The 16,442-nt window shown below is 34.1% G+C and overlaps 4 protein-coding genes and 1 non-coding gene across 12 annotated transcripts in view; 2 read left to right on the plus strand and 3 right to left on the minus strand.

Moving 5' to 3' along the window:
* Window positions 1-885, minus strand: part of LOC128896853 (glycerol-3-phosphate acyltransferase 4) — an 11,664-nt gene extending 10,779 nt beyond the window's left edge. For all 4 annotated transcript variants that reach the window (XM_054160393.1, XM_054160386.1, XM_054160376.1 and 1 more), the window contains exon 1: window positions 694-885. In XM_054160393.1, the coding sequence (XP_054016368.1) occupies window positions 694-846 (153 nt within the window). In that variant the 5' untranslated portion in view covers window positions 847-885. The remainder of the gene's footprint in view (window positions 1-693) is intronic.
* A 755-nt stretch (window positions 886-1,640) lies between these two features.
* On the plus strand, window positions 1,641-2,732 carry LOC128897091 (ATP synthase subunit e, mitochondrial). Its single transcript, XM_054160779.1, has 3 exons — window positions 1,641-1,773; window positions 2,287-2,443; window positions 2,518-2,732. Exons 1-3 carry the CDS (start codon window positions 1,699-1,701, stop codon window positions 2,559-2,561), a joined length of 276 nt encoding a protein of 91 aa, XP_054016754.1. The 5' UTR covers window positions 1,641-1,698; the 3' UTR covers window positions 2,562-2,732.
* Window positions 2,733-2,854: 122 nt separating this feature from the next.
* On the minus strand, window positions 2,855-2,927 carry Trnak-uuu (transfer RNA lysine (anticodon UUU)). Its single transcript has one exon. It is a non-coding gene; the product is annotated as a tRNA-Lys (tRNA).
* Window positions 2,928-3,233: 306 nt separating this feature from the next.
* Window positions 3,234-16,442, minus strand: part of LOC128896994 (dihydropteridine reductase) — a 73,014-nt gene continuing 59,805 nt past the window's right edge. Inside the window, exons 2-6 of one of the 3 annotated variants that reach the window (XM_054160628.1) lie at window positions 5,463-5,568; window positions 4,385-4,468; window positions 4,059-4,305; window positions 3,792-3,984; window positions 3,234-3,698 (exon numbers count right to left, since the gene is read on the minus strand). In XM_054160628.1, coding sequence (XP_054016603.1) covers window positions 3,599-3,698; window positions 3,792-3,984; window positions 4,059-4,305; window positions 4,385-4,468; window positions 5,463-5,552 — 714 coding nt within the window. In that variant the 5' untranslated portion in view covers window positions 5,553-5,568 and the 3' untranslated portion in view covers window positions 3,234-3,598. Of the gene's footprint in view, window positions 3,699-3,791; window positions 3,985-4,058; window positions 4,306-4,384; window positions 4,469-5,462; window positions 5,587-16,442 lie in introns of those variants that run through there. The other 2 variants (XM_054160622.1, XM_054160614.1) reach the window with 2 other exon arrangements.
* On the plus strand, window positions 6,647-13,750 carry LOC128896866 (E3 ubiquitin-protein ligase KCMF1-like). 3 transcript variants are annotated; one of them, XM_054160418.1, is made up of 8 exons: window positions 6,647-6,878; window positions 8,416-8,583; window positions 8,672-8,811; window positions 8,891-9,090; window positions 9,506-9,680; window positions 9,780-9,994; window positions 10,283-10,721; window positions 11,979-13,750. In XM_054160418.1, the coding sequence occupies exons 1-8, from the start codon at window positions 6,863-6,865 to the stop codon at window positions 12,159-12,161; spliced, it is 1,536 nt and encodes a 511-aa protein (XP_054016393.1). In that variant the 5' UTR covers window positions 6,647-6,862; the 3' UTR covers window positions 12,162-13,750. The 3 variants fall into 3 exon arrangements, with proteins under 3 accessions (XP_054016393.1, XP_054016402.1, XP_054016383.1); XM_054160427.1 differs by having other exon boundaries at window positions 9,590-9,680; XM_054160408.1 differs by having other exon boundaries at window positions 6,648-6,878; window positions 9,488-9,680.

Genomic DNA, 16,442 nt, shown 5'->3' on the forward strand with positions numbered 1-16,442 from the left:
TCTCGTTCGATTTATTATCATATTTTACAAAAATATATAAAAAAAAAAGTCCAACGACAGTTTTGTTAACATTTTTAACGTTTTCAACATTTATTTCGTAAGAACGACGATTACGTTACTGTCACCGATTAGTTATGAACGTGAACTATAAATGCGATGAAATTAAATGAGAAGAGTGTAGTACAACTTGTTGATCGTTAATTAAGTACTACGCTAACTTCGACTCGGGTAAATATTACGGTGCATTTCATTGAACGGCATTTCAAAACAGACGACGATGAAACAATATTAACAATATGTAAACATAGTACACCAAAACACCCTGAACGCTAAAAAAATGTATTCAGGGAAACGATTTGAATTCTGGCGCGAGCGTTGAAACTTGAATGAAACTCTACGTTTGAATCGAAGAATATACGTGGAATTCTAAAGAGTTCTCGAATATAATTTAGAAGTGTCGCATTTTCGAGAAACTATTTTTATAATAGACACGTGTTCACGTCGACAAGTTCATTCCAAAATATATATAAGGAAAGAATGTGACTCGTACGAACATATCGACGACGATATCCATTCTATTCATAACTTTAGAGTATATCATTGATAATACAAGTATTGCCAAGTCAATTCACGATTTTGAAAATTGTTCGGCACAGCACAACAATTACAATCTGTGTTTAATAGATGTCTTACCTCGAAAAGTGCTAACAACAATTTTATGTATAATCTTCTAACGCCGAGTGACTTTCCAATAGAAGCCAAAAATATAATGGCAAGCAAAAACATAAGAAAAGGTGTTAAAAATAACGAAACCGTCAACGACATCACCATCCACAATGACGCCATTTTGCTTACTGCCGAGAACTATCCGATCCCTCGAAAGTCTATGACTGTGAGTATCGTTGAGAGGTGTTCAGATTTACAGTTGATGCTTTCTAAAACTAGCACCAGAGGCTCCACTGATTAAACTTTACTTTGGCGGACCTAAAATTTTCAAGTTTTTCTTACATAATCCTGTAGATTTCGGCGAGCGAAATCCAAAAATGCTAGTTTTCAGACGAGGAATCCACTGATTCAGAAGTTATGAACAGTTAAAGGTGAACCTTTTTACCGTATTTGTCAGACAATTCAAAAGTTGAATTTCGTACTCTAAGAGGACACTCCCTCCCCGAGAAAATAGGCCCAAACCGACTCTATTAATTCTAAATATGGCAGTTTTCAATAATAGGCATAAAAATATAAAAGTAGTACATAATGTAGTCCGCCACCACCGAGAATCTGTTTTACCGACAGGGTATGGCTACAAGACAATAGGGCGTCGAAAGTGTCAGTCAAATACCCTAAAATGCCACTTTTCATAACTTCTGAACTAGTGGATTCCTCGCCTTGAAACTAGCATTTCCGGATTTTTCTCGACAAAATCTACAGGATTATGTAAAAGAAACTTGAAAATTTTAGGTCCGCCAAAGTAAAGTGCAGCCGGTCCACTAATCAACACGCTTATCTGAAGAATCTAGAGCTTTGATTGATTCTGCTGATTTTTTTTTTTCTAAAATTATAAGAATCGATTTAACTTATAAACCAAATTTAATACGTTTTTTACTTGCTATGTTAAATTATCATATTTTAATTTTTAAAAATGCGCGGCAATGCTCGAAGCCAATCTGTGTACTGACAAGAGTTACAGATGGTGCTCTTATGTCCTACTGCATTTGCAAAATGTCGTCTGTCGAGGCAACTCCGAAACCTTTAAGGGTATCTCCACTAATTAAAGTGAGTATCGTCATTTGTTAATTAATTTTGCAATCTCAAAATACTGTGTTTGAACTCTGTCTCGAATGATTTTCACGAAGAAACCTGTTATTCTAGCTTTATTCTATTACGGTAACAGTTGGGTTTTAGTGCAAGTACTTTTCAAGCTGATTATATTACATAATTTTTATGGAATTTAGTGAAATGATTTTAAATTGTTATTCGTCGAAACAACTGTAAAATGTATTTCTGTTTTTTGTATCCAACTTGTAGGTTTAAAGATACATTGTCTGTGATAAATTTGTATGTTATTTTCTAACCTTTTTGATGAATTAAACCCTAAACAAGTGTTACTTAAATAATACATTTTGTTAAAATAATTGAACATAAAATAGTGTCGGTAAAGATTTTATATATTTCTTTATGTTTTCATCTGTACTATATTCAATTGCTTCTATTAAGTTAAGGAATACTTTAGATATATTGTACTAATAATATTCATTTACTTGTTTTTAATAATAATGTTTTGTACAGTTTAGTCGATGGACTCTTTTGTTAGCTGGAGTTGTTTATGGAGCTTATCATCATAATAGATTCAGTAAAAAAGAAGAAGCTCTTCGTGAGAAAGCACTGAGAGAGAAACCTATGCGAGATGCAAAACTTGCAGCAGAGAAGAAACAACGAATGATAGGTAAAACACTTAGTCCTCAAGATATATTTACTAAATGTAATTTTATATCATAAATATGTATTTTCCTGTTTCAGATGAAGCCAAGTTCCTGGATGATCTTATCAATGTGAAAACATAAAAAGGATTGTTTCTTCACTGTTAGTCTACTTGGTCATTATTAATAAATTAATGTCTACTTATTTACTGAATAAAATGTTCATTACGTAAATTTAGAATCTGTAATAGATGTTAAACATATACTTTCCACTGTGTACATTTCAAATAAAATTCTTTACATGTTAAATTGCAATTTCAGATCTCAATACATTTTTTCAAACTTAGTATTACAATTTTTGGACGTGTTAAATCAAGCTCGTATTATATATGTTTAAATTGATTAATATATAACTAATTTGTGTAGAAAAAAAAAAACGCCCGAACAGGGACTCGAACCCTGGACCCTCAGATTAAAAGTCTGATGCTCTACCGACTGAGCTATCCGGGCAATTCAGTAACCTTGGCACTTGAGTTACTTAGTAAGTGAATTGCATTTGAGATACTTATTTTTTAATTATGTTGAACAATATAATTTGTTAGGTTTTATTTTTAAAATATACAAGAATTATTTCTTTTGTGTCTTATGATATAAGTTTGATAATTAGGTATATATACATATATAATTAACCACATTGTAGTGCGTTAAAGTATCATTTTTTATTTTATTTGTTAACATCTTTTAACAACAATAATTAACAAAATTAATATTAGCTTTCATTACTTCATTCTCCTATTTAATATAAACATAAAAAGGTTCTGGAATGTAAGAGTATTTATTATTTTACTATACAAAATATATATCTGTATAAAGAAAAACACAAAACCATATATAAAATCTTTAAAAAAATAGTTTCTTCCTGTTATATACTTTCATTGTTGCAGATATGTCATACTGAAATAAATACCGTACTGATGTAAATATTATGACAAAAATATCCTTACATATTTATAGTATTAAATTGTTTTAATATATATATAACATAAAATATAAATGCTTAAAAAATGTAAGATTAAATTATTAAGAGGCAACATCGAACATGAAACATTTACAATAGGTATGTGTATATTGTCATGGAAGCACCCAGAAGTTCTTGTTCCCAAAGATCCAGTTTTCTTTTTTTAAGCAGTAATCAATTCTGTTTTGTTATTTTTGGTAATTAGCTGCACAAGGCTACCGGTAACAGGACGATCTTGACCTTGAGACCACTTCCAGAAGAGGCTGTCAAATAAAATGTGAAAATTTATAACATATTATTATTTAATTTATAACATAAAAGAGCAACACGAAATAGAGGTAAAAGAAATTATTTACTCTGCTACAAATTCAAGAGAAGTCCAAGTAGATGTATCAGCCTTAGGCATCCATTTTCTGTTCATAGGTGTATCCAAAGTAATGGGTAGAATAGCACTGACTAAAGAATCTTTTGGAAGACCACTTTCTTTGGCTGCTAAGGACTTTGTAAGTTGATGAACTGCAGCTTTAGCCATTCCATAGCCAATCATACCTATTTTAATAAAATGGTATCATTTATACTCAAGTGAAAAGAATAATATAATGTACCAAATAAGATTTTTTTACCTGGAGTATCCTCCAATGCTGCTTTTGCACCAGTTAATGATAGAAATCCACCCTCCTTCAAGTGATGTGCAGCAATACTACCAGCAATGGTTGAACTCCATACACTCTGCTTCCACATGAGTTCGCTATTTTTAATAAAATCTTTGTTGGCAGCATTTCCACCAGCCCATCCACCAGCCACACAAATCACTCCATCTACTTTATCCCCATTCAAAATATTTGTAATTTCTTGTAAAATATCAACTGCCTAGATAACGTATAAAAACATAATTTTATATACAAATATATTTCCTTATTTCCACTGATATAACGATATGTAAAAATACCTGTTCTTGCCAGTTGTTTTCAGGTTTCACGATTACATTTACATCAGCTTGTTCGTTTGGTTTCATATCAATGCAACCAACCCACTACAATTATATAAGTGATATATTAGTATTACAAATATGTAATCAATTTTGTTATTTAAAAGAATCTTAGTTGTATACAAAATAATTATAATTATATAAAAATATGCAATTATTTTATAGTGTAGAAAATAATATTACTCTTTATGATGAAAAGCAATTTTTAGGATCTTAGATACACAAGAATTTCAAGTTTTTGCATTATTAATGAAGGATAAGCTGTGATACATTGTGAAAGGCTCTATTTCAGTAGTTATGGCCTTGATGTAACTTTCCTATATTTTACTTAGCAATCCTTGCCTTCCTTTTGGAGACAAATATTATTGCAGTATTATGCGCAGTATTGCAATTTAATTGTTTAAATATATATTATTTATACGATAATAAATTATTATATTTATCAAAGTAATGATTCACATTATGAAAATAAGAACAATATATAAATTACAATACATCAGACAAATAATATATGTATGCATGTTATAATCATTATTGGTAAAAAAAAAATATTGTATTCGATAATATTCAAATAGCGCGCGAAATTTCTGTAGATCGATTAAAACGTGTTATAAAACCGCAAAAGTTTGAATAACAAAATACATTAAGAAATATTTTGCCTCCTTCTTATTATATCACATTTTACAGTCAATATATGAAATTATCGAAGAAAAGGATTAAATTGTTTACAAACATCATTTTGACGTATGTTTTAAGATAAGTCTTGCGCAATGATAACGTGTTTTCATATACACTCACTTAACAGTAACTGGAATTAATTAACAGTAAATATAAAAACTTAATTATTTATCAATATAGAAATGTTCTATAGTTTGGTTTTAGTTGGAAAAAAACTAGTTGTCAGTATTTTTCCAGTCAACAGTCACTGGTATAGTAAGGAACAGCCCGAACTTTTCTTAAGAAGTAATGCGGCCGTTGCTAATGAAACGATTTTTCGAATTTTTCAGTTTTATTATAACTTCTCGTGTTGTTCACTTACCCAATTTTCTGATTTAAATTTCGAAACACAAGCGGTGCCTAAAGCACCCTTGCCACCATATACAATAACACGTCCGAATGCCGACGCCATTGTTCGATAAATGAAGCTACTTCGTGAAATAGGTTTCGGGAGTTTGCGATTATGTACGAAAGAATACGAAGTCGTACGAGATCGTACGAGAAACTCTCGGAAAAGTTCGTAAAAGGAGTGCCAGATTGCCAGATTTCGGCACAAACTATGAAAATAGATTGTCAATCGAGTAGCTGGTACTGTCCACGATAAACATTGATAAAAAATTTATAAAAGAAATACCTCTTTTATAAAGTACACAGAAATTAAGTATTCGTTAATTCGATACTAACTGTGAAATTTATTAATTTATCTCACATTTGTCTTTCCTCGATCATGAATAATAATGGTAAATATGTGTATGTTTTTTAGAAATAGCCAAATTGTATTCAGGGTGTCCCAAAAATGTTGTAACACCTTGAAAGAGGTGGTTCGGGAGGTGATTTGAAACAACTTTTTCCTTAGCGAAAATGTTGTCCGAGGCTTCGTTGAGGAGATATTAACGGAAAACACTGACCAATCAGAGCGCGCTTATACCGTTGGAGCGGCCGTGGTAGCGAAGGCTACGAGCTAAGCGGCCGCGCTTGTATGCGAACAAGTGACTCAACGTGCATCGAAGGACAATTGACGCAGCCGCTTAGCACGTAGCCTTTGCTACCATGGCCGCTCCAACGGTATACGCGCGCTCTGATTGGTCAGTGTTTTCCGTGAATATCTCCTCAACGAAGACTCAGACAACATTTTCGCTAAGGAAAAAGTTGTTTCAAATCACCTCCCGAACCACCTCTTTCAAGGTGTTACAACATTTTTGGGACACCTTGTATTTTAGGAGTAGTAAGTATTGTCAATTCTAGTATAGTTTTCAACATCCATTTCGAAGTTACCTTTTTCTTTCAATTTCACTTAAACTCTGAATATGTCTTAATAATCGCTTGTCTTACTCGTAAAATATTTTCTTTAATGAAATTTCCTAAATAATTACTTCAGTTTGCATAATAATAAACGTGCGACCAACGATTGTGCTCGATAAGATTTGAATTTCCCGCGGATGTTTACGAAGGAGATGGCAACGTTGCAATGACAGAGACCCTGCCCGCAACGTTCTCCGGGAGCGTAGGTCTAGTATGACGTCACGGTAGCCTAGTTGGGTTAGGTTTTCGCTGGAAATTCTAACGAAAAATTTTTTGTTTGACGATTAATGTTTTTCCCATCGTGTCTGCTGCACTGAGCGACGTGAAGAGCTAACGCAGTGGCGAGCAACAATCGTATTTTGTAAACTGTTCGATCGCGAGACCCCGCGCTATCGGCGTATATGAGATTTTAAACGGAAAATGAGTCGACATGAAGGTACGTACGTGTGTGCTGTTCTCGGCTAGCAAGTCAGCCACGAATTTGCATTTGCTAAATTTATTTTATCATCGATGGTACGATTCTCGGATTATCGGGATTCGGAAGTGCACGTAGAAAGTCTACGCAGATACGTTCATCGAGGTTACGAAATTTCCGAGGCATGAGAATTTTCGTAAGAGATTTCTTGCGAGCCCTGTGCCAAAGGGTCTAATGTCAGAGGCCAGATGGCAGCACTTATAAAAAATTACTCCAATTTCTGTGAATTTGCAATGTTCTTCTTTGATGATTTCAGTGGATTTTTTTTGCAATGTCATCAGATTTTGATACCCAATTCTAGCGAGACGAATGAAATTAAGAGAAAATATTTTTTGACCAGCTGTCAGAATGCTCTACCAGCTGACTCCTTTGAAATTAGTTTTCTTGTTTAATTCCCTTCTCTTTCTGATAATGTTAGGCATGTAAAACATATTGGACCGTATTCCTCTTGCTCTTTGTCCTCGAGTTAGTTTTTTCTTTGATTTTTTCTCAATTTTAGCTCTAATTTTCGGATACTCCAACTTTGTTTATTGTATTGTAATAACATAATTTTAATATTAAACAACACGGTGTGCTGGATTTTGTAGTTTGAACGTTAGAATATTATTAGGAAAGTCTAAATAACTGTAGTCTGACATGTTCATAAAATTAATCTACATGGTTTTTTACATTCACATTATATCTATGCATGTTACATAATTGAAATTACAATTATTGTATTAAAGTTCAAAACTGTTTGTGAGTATATCTGTATAGATATATTGATCCTTATGACAGATATTAGAAAAAAGCAATACTGCTTTTATTTTGATGTATTTTAGGTGTTGTATACATAAGTTATAGATGTATTGGTAAATATTATTTTGCTACTTGTATACATGCATTGTGTACAAAAAATGTGAGTTATAGTAAACAGTAGAGGAATACACAATATTACGTAGTATTGCAAAGGTAACATTAATCCAATCTCAAATATAATCATTTTTCTTGTAAAAAATAAAGGTTAGGCTTTTAACATTATGCTTGATTATCAGAAATTATTTGCTGTGCACACTTTGATTGTTTATTTCTATATAGTTGTGTTGTATTGCTTGTTTATCATCATTTCATCATTAATACTCATAGAATTGTGTATGTATTTTTATGGAAATATGGAACAGTCTTTGTTATAAGGATTGTTTGTATTTGCAGACAGATTTAAAAGTAGACTTAAGCAAGTTACTTTTTATAGATTTGGTTCAAGGTTAGTGCACACATATGTATGTACAAGGTATATATAAATATCTTTTGTAGGAACCACTGTATTTTTCTTTCCAAGCTCTTATTCTGAATATATACATTGTGCAGTGTTTTTCCTTTATTTATCAGGTACTATATATAGTATTGTGCATAAATGTTTTCTGAAACTTGTGGGTTTGGTAATATGTTCAACCCACTTTTCTTATTATAAAGTAGTAATTATTTGTGAAGTATTAATGTATGACTATGTTTATTCCAGGGGTAAGTTGTGACTCCTGCTTAAAGGGGCATTTTCGGGGTCGCAGATACAAGTGCCTCGTGTGCTACGATTATGATTTGTGTGCCAGCTGCTACGAGGGGGGTGCCAATACTACAAGGCATGTCACTGATCACCCTATGCAGTGTATACTTACTAGATCTGACTTTGGTAAGATAATTATCATATTTTTTCTGTGACAATCACTTTAAATACGATGTAGTTGCAATAATAAATTCTCTTGTTTATTAATTGATAGAATTATATTATGGTGGAGAGGGAGTGAGTATAGAGCAACCACAATCTTTAACTTGTCCTTACTGTACAAGAATGGGTTTTACCGAGGCCACATTACAAGAACATGTAGCCACAGATCACCCAGACACTTCTTTTGAAGTCGTACGTATATCAAAGTATTTTGTCCCGTCGAGCGTTTATAATATTATCAAGGAAATTTTTGTTTATAATTTCATTATAGGTTTGTCCAGTATGTGCATCTATCCCAGGAGGAGAACCTAATAATGTGACCGACGATTTTGGAGGGCACTTGAGTTTGGAGCATCGTAGTGGACCAAGAGATCTGATCTCTTTTCTGGATGAACCATCTTCAAGTAGACATAATGCTAGACGGGTACCAAATGCGGCTAGAGCCCCGATTGGTGGGCCACGACCTCGCAGGTATGTATGCCGACGTACATTATAAATTAAATTTAAAGTAGGTATTACAGTATATTCTGGAAGTAGAGTACTGTATTTTTAGGTATAAGTACATTTATCGTTTATTTGAATTGATTCATTGGATATGTACTTTGGAGTTTATACTTGAATGCATGTAATTTTATCGAATAACATTCTTTTTGTACTTGTACTATAACGTTTAATAATCCAAACCATTACTTATCGTTTATTAAAATATCACTTAGTAATCATATGTGGATAACGCTACATGCTTTTCCTTGCAATGAAAAGTACATTTTGTCTCAGAGCATTTTTAAAAGGAGTAAGATTTCGGCTTCAGTTTATCATTGTCATCTCATCTTAGATAATGTTCATTGGCGTGTCATTGGACCTGCAGGTCCAATATGCATTTCAGTTCGTCCGGGGGATTGAGTCCAAGTAGTCGAGATGGTATAGATTCAATTGCAGAATTACTCTCTCAATTATCCGGTGTTCGTAGAAGTGGTGCAGGAACTGGTCAGAGTGCATCAACGCCATCACAATTACAACAATTGCAAATGCAGCTACAATTGGAGCGACAACAAGTTAGAGTAAGAATAATTTGAGATTTTCAAAAAATTTCATTCTGAGTAAAAGATTAATAGTAAAATGAAGTTAGGACGCATAGTACTATGAAAGTATGTTTTCAGGCTGCTAGGCAACAATTGGAGCGGTTACCTAGGAGGCAGACTCAGCCTATCGGTTCTGTAAGCGGCGGAGGAGGTACTAGTGGAGGTGGTCATTCTAGTACTATGACCAGCGTGGTAACAAATAGTACGAGTAGTAACAATAATGCAGCCAGTGTGGCCAACCCGTCCGGCGCATCATCCACCAATTCGCAGAACTATATGTTTCTGTTGCCAAGGTATGTTATATGTTCGTATTGCAAAATTTAACGATATATCTAAATCTGGGCAAAAATTCTTTCAAGCGTTCGCTTCAACATCATTCATTGAGCGTCGCTATATACACGTAAACAATTCCGATATATTATATATATGCTAGTTCTTTGTCTGAAATGGTCAATGTGCCAGCTGCCAAAAGCTATATTTTAATATGATCCCCTTGAGAGTAAAACAGACATATAGCTTTTCTTAATGTTCATAAAACGGCGAGGTTATCTTTACTCATAACGTTTCTTTTCTTTTTATAGATGCATCACGACTACTCTATCTGACTCACAGTTGCAAAACATTGAACGCGAAAGTGCGAATAGGAGCCTCTTTACACGCGAACTTATCGTCGGAACTCTCTCTCAAACATTGCCGGAGTTAATACAGCAGCAATCTGCAGCGCAAACACCAGTGTCGAGTGCGACTACTGCCACAACCAGTCCTGAAACACCAAATGCTAATACTTCCACGGTTTCGACAAAGAAATTAAGTTTAACTCAAGAAGCAAAAAGGGATCAAGCGACGAGTAAACATGTAACGCAAACTTCTACGCAACAGCCGCATACTGTTCAGGCAGCTGCAGGTAGTGTGGGGACGGGTCTACAAAGTCAAGGATTGCCCCCAAACTCGAATAGCCTCGCATCACAGAATACACCTATGGTTCAAACACTGATGCATAGTGTATTACCTCAGCCACTGGTAAGTATGTATGAATTAATTGAGCACATAATTACGGACAGTTGAAGGCTACTTAAAGCAGTGGTTTCCAAACTTTTTGGAAAAAGCGCCCTCGTTAGGAAATAAAGGGAACCTTCTATGCATGAGATATATGGACAAAATATTTGTTGTTATGTTTATTTTAATTCATACAAAATGAGTTGTTTTTATTGATTTTGATCGATTGAATTTTCTACTTATTGAATATACAAATTAATTTAAAGATAACCTCTGGTCACGTTACATGCTTGCAAAACTCTCGTATTAATAAATAGGTAATATTTACTACACTGCATACTGCAAATAATGTGATATAAAAGAAAAAGTCGCAAAAATCTGAGTAATATATTTATGTAATCTTTTCGAATAAAAACATCAGAATGAGTGCATTAAGTAAATGAGAGTAAGTGAAGTATTTAAAATGATAAATGTATTTATATAGAAAGATAGTAGAGATGCTTGTATGCAAAATGAAACAGAGAGACAGTAGTCATAGAATTGTGGACAATGCTGGACAACTATTGTTGTAACGTTTACAATGAAATATAACTGAGGAAAAATAGAAAACGTCGAAGATTAAGAGTAAATATTTACGAAACTATGATTAACTGAAATTGATAACTAATATATATGTAAAAAACCCACTAGGATTGATGTATGACTATTAAATAATATGTATAATAATAATATGTAATAAATGTTATTGCTTTATTCGTATTGAATATAGTTTTTTTAGCTAATTTAATTGTAACAGAAAAATTACAATATAGTTAAAAGACTCAAGAACTAAGAAAACAGATTGATTTACCCATGTATCGTTGGTGACGTGCACACTGTGGATTATATCCTTCAGATTTTTTATTTTCACCGGTTCGATTTTCTACAACGATGTCAATGGTAGGTAAGCTTTACGAAATAACAGAATTTTAATTGAATGTCCTCTGTTCCAAATGTACTGTTGTCTATAATCCTACGACTACTGTTTCATCCATAGATTTACTTTCCTGTTAACACTCTGAAGATTTCAAATCAGATGATCGATACGTAAATAAAGGCTTGTTTAAGACTGAAACATTGTCTCCCTTATTAATATTTATCCACGTGTTTCTATATGCAAAAGTTTCGTTTCCGTCTGCCTTGGATTGGAAGGTGCATCCTCCCACAGTTTGGAAAACACTGACTTTGAAGGAAACAGGAGTTCGAGGAATATAATCCGGTATTTGTAATCCTGTTACATAGGTACTGCAGCAACCACTACCGCTACCAATTAGTAGAACTATCAGAGAACCGATAGCAACCCCGGCACCAGCGTACCTTAGAGGTGGAGTTGGTCCAGTTGGAGTAACAGGTCCTTCACGTAGGAAGCCGGTTAGGGCTGTAGATGGCCGAAATCAATCTACGGAACCTCCGCCTCCACACTAACCCCTCCTTAGCCCGTACCCACCTACCCTGATTCCTCACAGGACCCTCTAGCACTAGTCCTAGCACTGTTTAGAACACCTCATCATTATTGTTATTATTATAATATTATATATTAATAATTATTCGAATGCCCTCCTCCTCACCCTCCTTATCTTATCACTTTTTAAACTCTTAATCTCGCCATCTTTTGTCGTTATGTGACATGGAACAAGGGCAAGGGCTGATTCGCCGACACATGCAAATAATGTACATAACTCACTTTTTGCAGTCATATACATTTCTCGTACACGCTCCTCAGTGAGTCTTGCCACGTTCTTCCATATCGAATTAATTATATCTGGTGACTGTATTGGGCAACGTTAGAACAGAGTTAAACGTTTCAATCGATCAGTTGAGGTAAACGATACCAAAAAATATATATTTCGTTCAAATCCCACGTGAAACTCGGACAGTTTAAGAAGAGAAAAAAACAAAACAAAACAACGCCCGTCATACGCACCATGTTTATTTTTCGTCTCACTGTGTAGATTTTCGAACGCTCAGCTGCTAATATATTCTCTATTTTTAAGATACGAATACGTTTTATACAAAATTACAAATCTACCGTTGCCGGCCACGATCCGTTCGGATGGAATGTTTCACGGCAGCGATTGATTAAATTTTTTTAAATTTGCGTAACGATAAAATCATTCTCATGCTTTGCGGAATCGCGTAAATTACATGTACATAGATGCTTTGTTATGAACAAGAAATTCTGTAGACAACGGTACAAGCAATTTTAATTAATCGAATCGTTTCGGATAGGTGTCACAGAATGAATAATCGTAAATATCAGGTTGGCGAGCCATTCCTTTGCATGTTACAGCTGTTTAGAAATTGATCTTCTAAAATGGAGGGATTAGACTGAGCTTTAACGTGTTGATCAAACTGTGGCTTTCTCTGTGAAAATGAAATTGTATTTAATTAATGTATTTATTAGGGTCCTCATTTCTGTCGGTGTTTTCGATTCTTACGTGTAAACGCACTGTCGAACTTACATATTCTCTGTTTTTCATCGATAATCGTTCATTAATCTAATCGCCTCCATTTTATGGTACGATACAAGACAAATGCTTGTACGTGTGTTTTGTTCCTTTTTTCGATAATGGACGCTTTTATTTGATTTTGCTACGTGCAATAATTACACCAAAAGAACAGTCGAATCGAGAAACTCACGACACAAGGGATGTTCGTTAATTTGTATGTTGCGGTAAAAGAATACCGAGAACGATCCATTTGGAGTACGTGCGTATGACGCACGTGTAATTCGCGAAGATTCTACCGAAAGTAGAAAGTGCTTGTTGAAACGAGTAACAAGCATGTCTCAATTACTTCTCCGCCTCCTCAACCCTCCCATCTTCTTCTTCTTCTCTCTCTCTCTCTCTCTTTTTTTTTTTTTTTAATTAATTTTTGCACAGATTTCTCGCTTATCATTTGTGTGCATTTCGTATTGTAATTAATTTCCTTTATATTACTTTCTCATCTTAACGTTGAATTAATTTGTGGGTGTATCTGCAAAACGTGTATGATTAAAAAAAAACAAAGTAAAATTATATATATATATATATGTATATATATATATAATTTTATATATATATGTATATATATATAATTTTATATATATATATATATATATATATACATATATACATATACATATACATATACATATAAACTGATAAAAAATTATATGAAATATGTAGCGTGTGACTTTTTCTTTTCTTTTTCTTTTTTTTTCCTTTTTCAATCGTCTTAACGCTCGCGTGTTCTGGCTTTCACTGATAACGAAATCAGCAATCGAATTTATAATAATAACGTTACGAATAACCAAAGGTGTTTAAAGAGACGAGATCGTTTCGTTTTTTTTTTCACTCGTTCTCACGGATTTTCTTTTTCGTTTGATTCTCACCGTATACCCTCTCGAACGTATCCGCTTAACCATACGCACCTTTCTCGTTGGAATGGTCGAACGAACGATCATTCGTGTCCTGTACTTTGCGGTGTGTAAATTAGCGACGAGTACCTAAAACTTAGGGAATTAACAATGTAAAGAAAGAGGGGAAAAAAAAAGAAAAAAAAAAAGATTATACTGATTGCCTTAACACGAAATGCCTGAGAAATTAAGGGGAAACTCGAAACCTTTTTCTTTTTTTTTTTTTAGGAGTGTGTGTCTAACTGAAAACGAAACCTTTGCATATGGTACTTGAAAGATAACGATACACTTGTATACCGATCTAAACTGAATAAAAACGCGTATATCATCCGACATCACGAAGTTCGGATATTATTAAAAACTAAGAAGATATGGAATTGGTCGCGTGAAATGCTTCGACCACTGACGTTTCCGGTCGACTCACTCCCCCCCGTAAAAAAATAAGAAAAGAATTTACAGGAATTCACGACCCCATTAGAACGCAGCAAGACTCCTGCGCACACGTAATAACAATAATCTTATCGACGAATAATCAAGTATCAATGAGAGACAAAGCTATGAACTCTGATTTGCTATGTATACCGTATATAACTTCTTCGTATAAAACCGATAAAATTTCGAACTTGCGTTTACCATTTTTTTTATTCTCGAGTTTTGAAAAGCGCAAGCGAGTTTACGTTCCCCCTTGTTTCCACGTCACTTCGGAATTCGAAAGAATCTTGGAACTTTTACACACGCCTACTTTGCTATTAACATTATTTTTATTATTATTTTTAACGCTATTATGTACTATACGATGTAGTAGGGGCGTCCCCAAACGTACCTTGGAGAAAGGTCTCTCGCCTGTACGAACAGTCGAATTCTGTATTAATACTGTTAACACTTTTATTGTTACAATTTTTTCCGTCACTTCGATTCTGAAATCTCAGTATAATCTTAACGAAACGGCTTTTTACATTACGTACATATAAATATATATATATAGATGTATGTGAATTTATATATATATATATATTTGTAAGAACGAAAGGGTGCCTCGGAGTATCGTCGCAAGTTTCTCGTGTTCTCTCTTTTGTTTTTGTTTTTCTTTTAACAACGTAATGCACAATTTGAACCTTTGAGTGCTCAAATACTCTTGGCCAAAGTTATCCACGTGGACACCCTTCTTTCCAAACATTATCGTTACTTTATTGAAAACGTTAAAATGTGAAACATATCCTAACGTAAAAATTAACGAATATCCACATTCGGACTTGATGACAAACAACATGAAAAAGTATTTCGTTGTCCACGCAGGTAGGTCTCTGTGGACGCGCTTATGCGTTCGTAGCACTCAAAGGGTTAATGTCGGTTTTCTCGAGAATTCGTAGACGTAGAGAAAAGCGAAGTAAAACCAAACGTAACATCATGAGGTTACGATTATTGTAAGGAAAGTGTTAAAAAAGAAAAAAAGATTAAAAGGTCTTCGGAAGCAAGTCTGTCCGCTCTCTGTCGATCTCGACGATTCTCCCGGATGTCCTTTGTCTGCAGAAAGAAAAATCAAATAGGGGTTGAAAGAAATTGTTCTCGGTAACGGAAAGTAACAAGTAGAACAAAGAAAAGAAAAAAAAAAAAGAAAGAAATATTTTTGCGTGGCTTAAACGGTTGTTTTTATCACGCCCTTATCCGCGCCCCGACGACCATCAAAGAATGAGAAATTTTCGTGAAAGAAACACACACACACACACACACCGTCTCCCCAGAAAAAAGAAAGAAAGGAAACATGAAAGAAAGGTGGAAAATTTTGACAACGAATTTCATGAAAAATCAGATACGTTAAAAGGTGAAATTTTGATCTCGTTACGTAATGAAGGAAGAATAGAATGCGTACGACATTTCCCCCTTTTCTATTCGACGAAGACGTTTTTTCCTTCGAACGAATCGAAATTTCGATTTCCGTTCAAACTATATTTTACGTATCGTTGCCTACCGTATAAATATAAATATATGAATAACAAAATATACACGTATAGATAAATATACATATATATTTATATGTATACACGAACAACACATTCGAGGGACGCGCGTGGCACACCCACGCACAGGTGCGCCTAAGCGAAACGTCGCGCGTGTGCGTGGACGTGTGTCACGTGTCGTTTCAATTGAAACTAAAGAAAAACATAAAAACGCGTACGTACGCGTACACACGTATCAAAGAAAAACGTTGATTGAGAAGCGGCTGAAGGTACACCGTGAACAATTCAAATAAAATAAAAAATGAAAAAAAAAAAAAAACGAAGAGCGCGAAAAATTGCGAAGCCGAGACA

The sequence above is a fragment of the Hylaeus anthracinus genome, unplaced genomic scaffold (assembly GCF_026225885.1).
Source record: "Hylaeus anthracinus isolate JK02 unplaced genomic scaffold, UHH_iyHylAnth1.0_haploid 0, whole genome shotgun sequence".
NCBI lineage: Eukaryota > Metazoa > Arthropoda > Insecta > Hymenoptera > Colletidae > Hylaeus > Hylaeus anthracinus.

Coding starts and splice junctions, on each gene's coding strand:
- LOC128897091 (XM_054160779.1), top strand. CDS start 1,699: ATGTCCTACTGCATTTGCAAAATGTCGTCTGTCGAGGCAACTCCGAAA. Junction 1,774..2,286: donor GGGTATCTCCACTAATTAAA/GTGAGTATCGTC, acceptor TGTTTTGTACAG/TTTAGTCGATGGACTCTTTT. Junction 2,444..2,517: donor GAAGAAACAACGAATGATAG/GTAAAACACTTA, acceptor TTCCTGTTTCAG/ATGAAGCCAAGTTCCTGGAT.
- LOC128896866 (XM_054160408.1), top strand. Junction 9,091..9,487: donor GGTGGGCCACGACCTCGCAG/GTATGTATGCCG, acceptor TTGGACCTGCAG/GTCCAATATGCATTTCAGTT. Junction 9,995..10,282: donor TATATGTTTCTGTTGCCAAG/GTATGTTATATG, acceptor TTCTTTTTATAG/ATGCATCACGACTACTCTAT.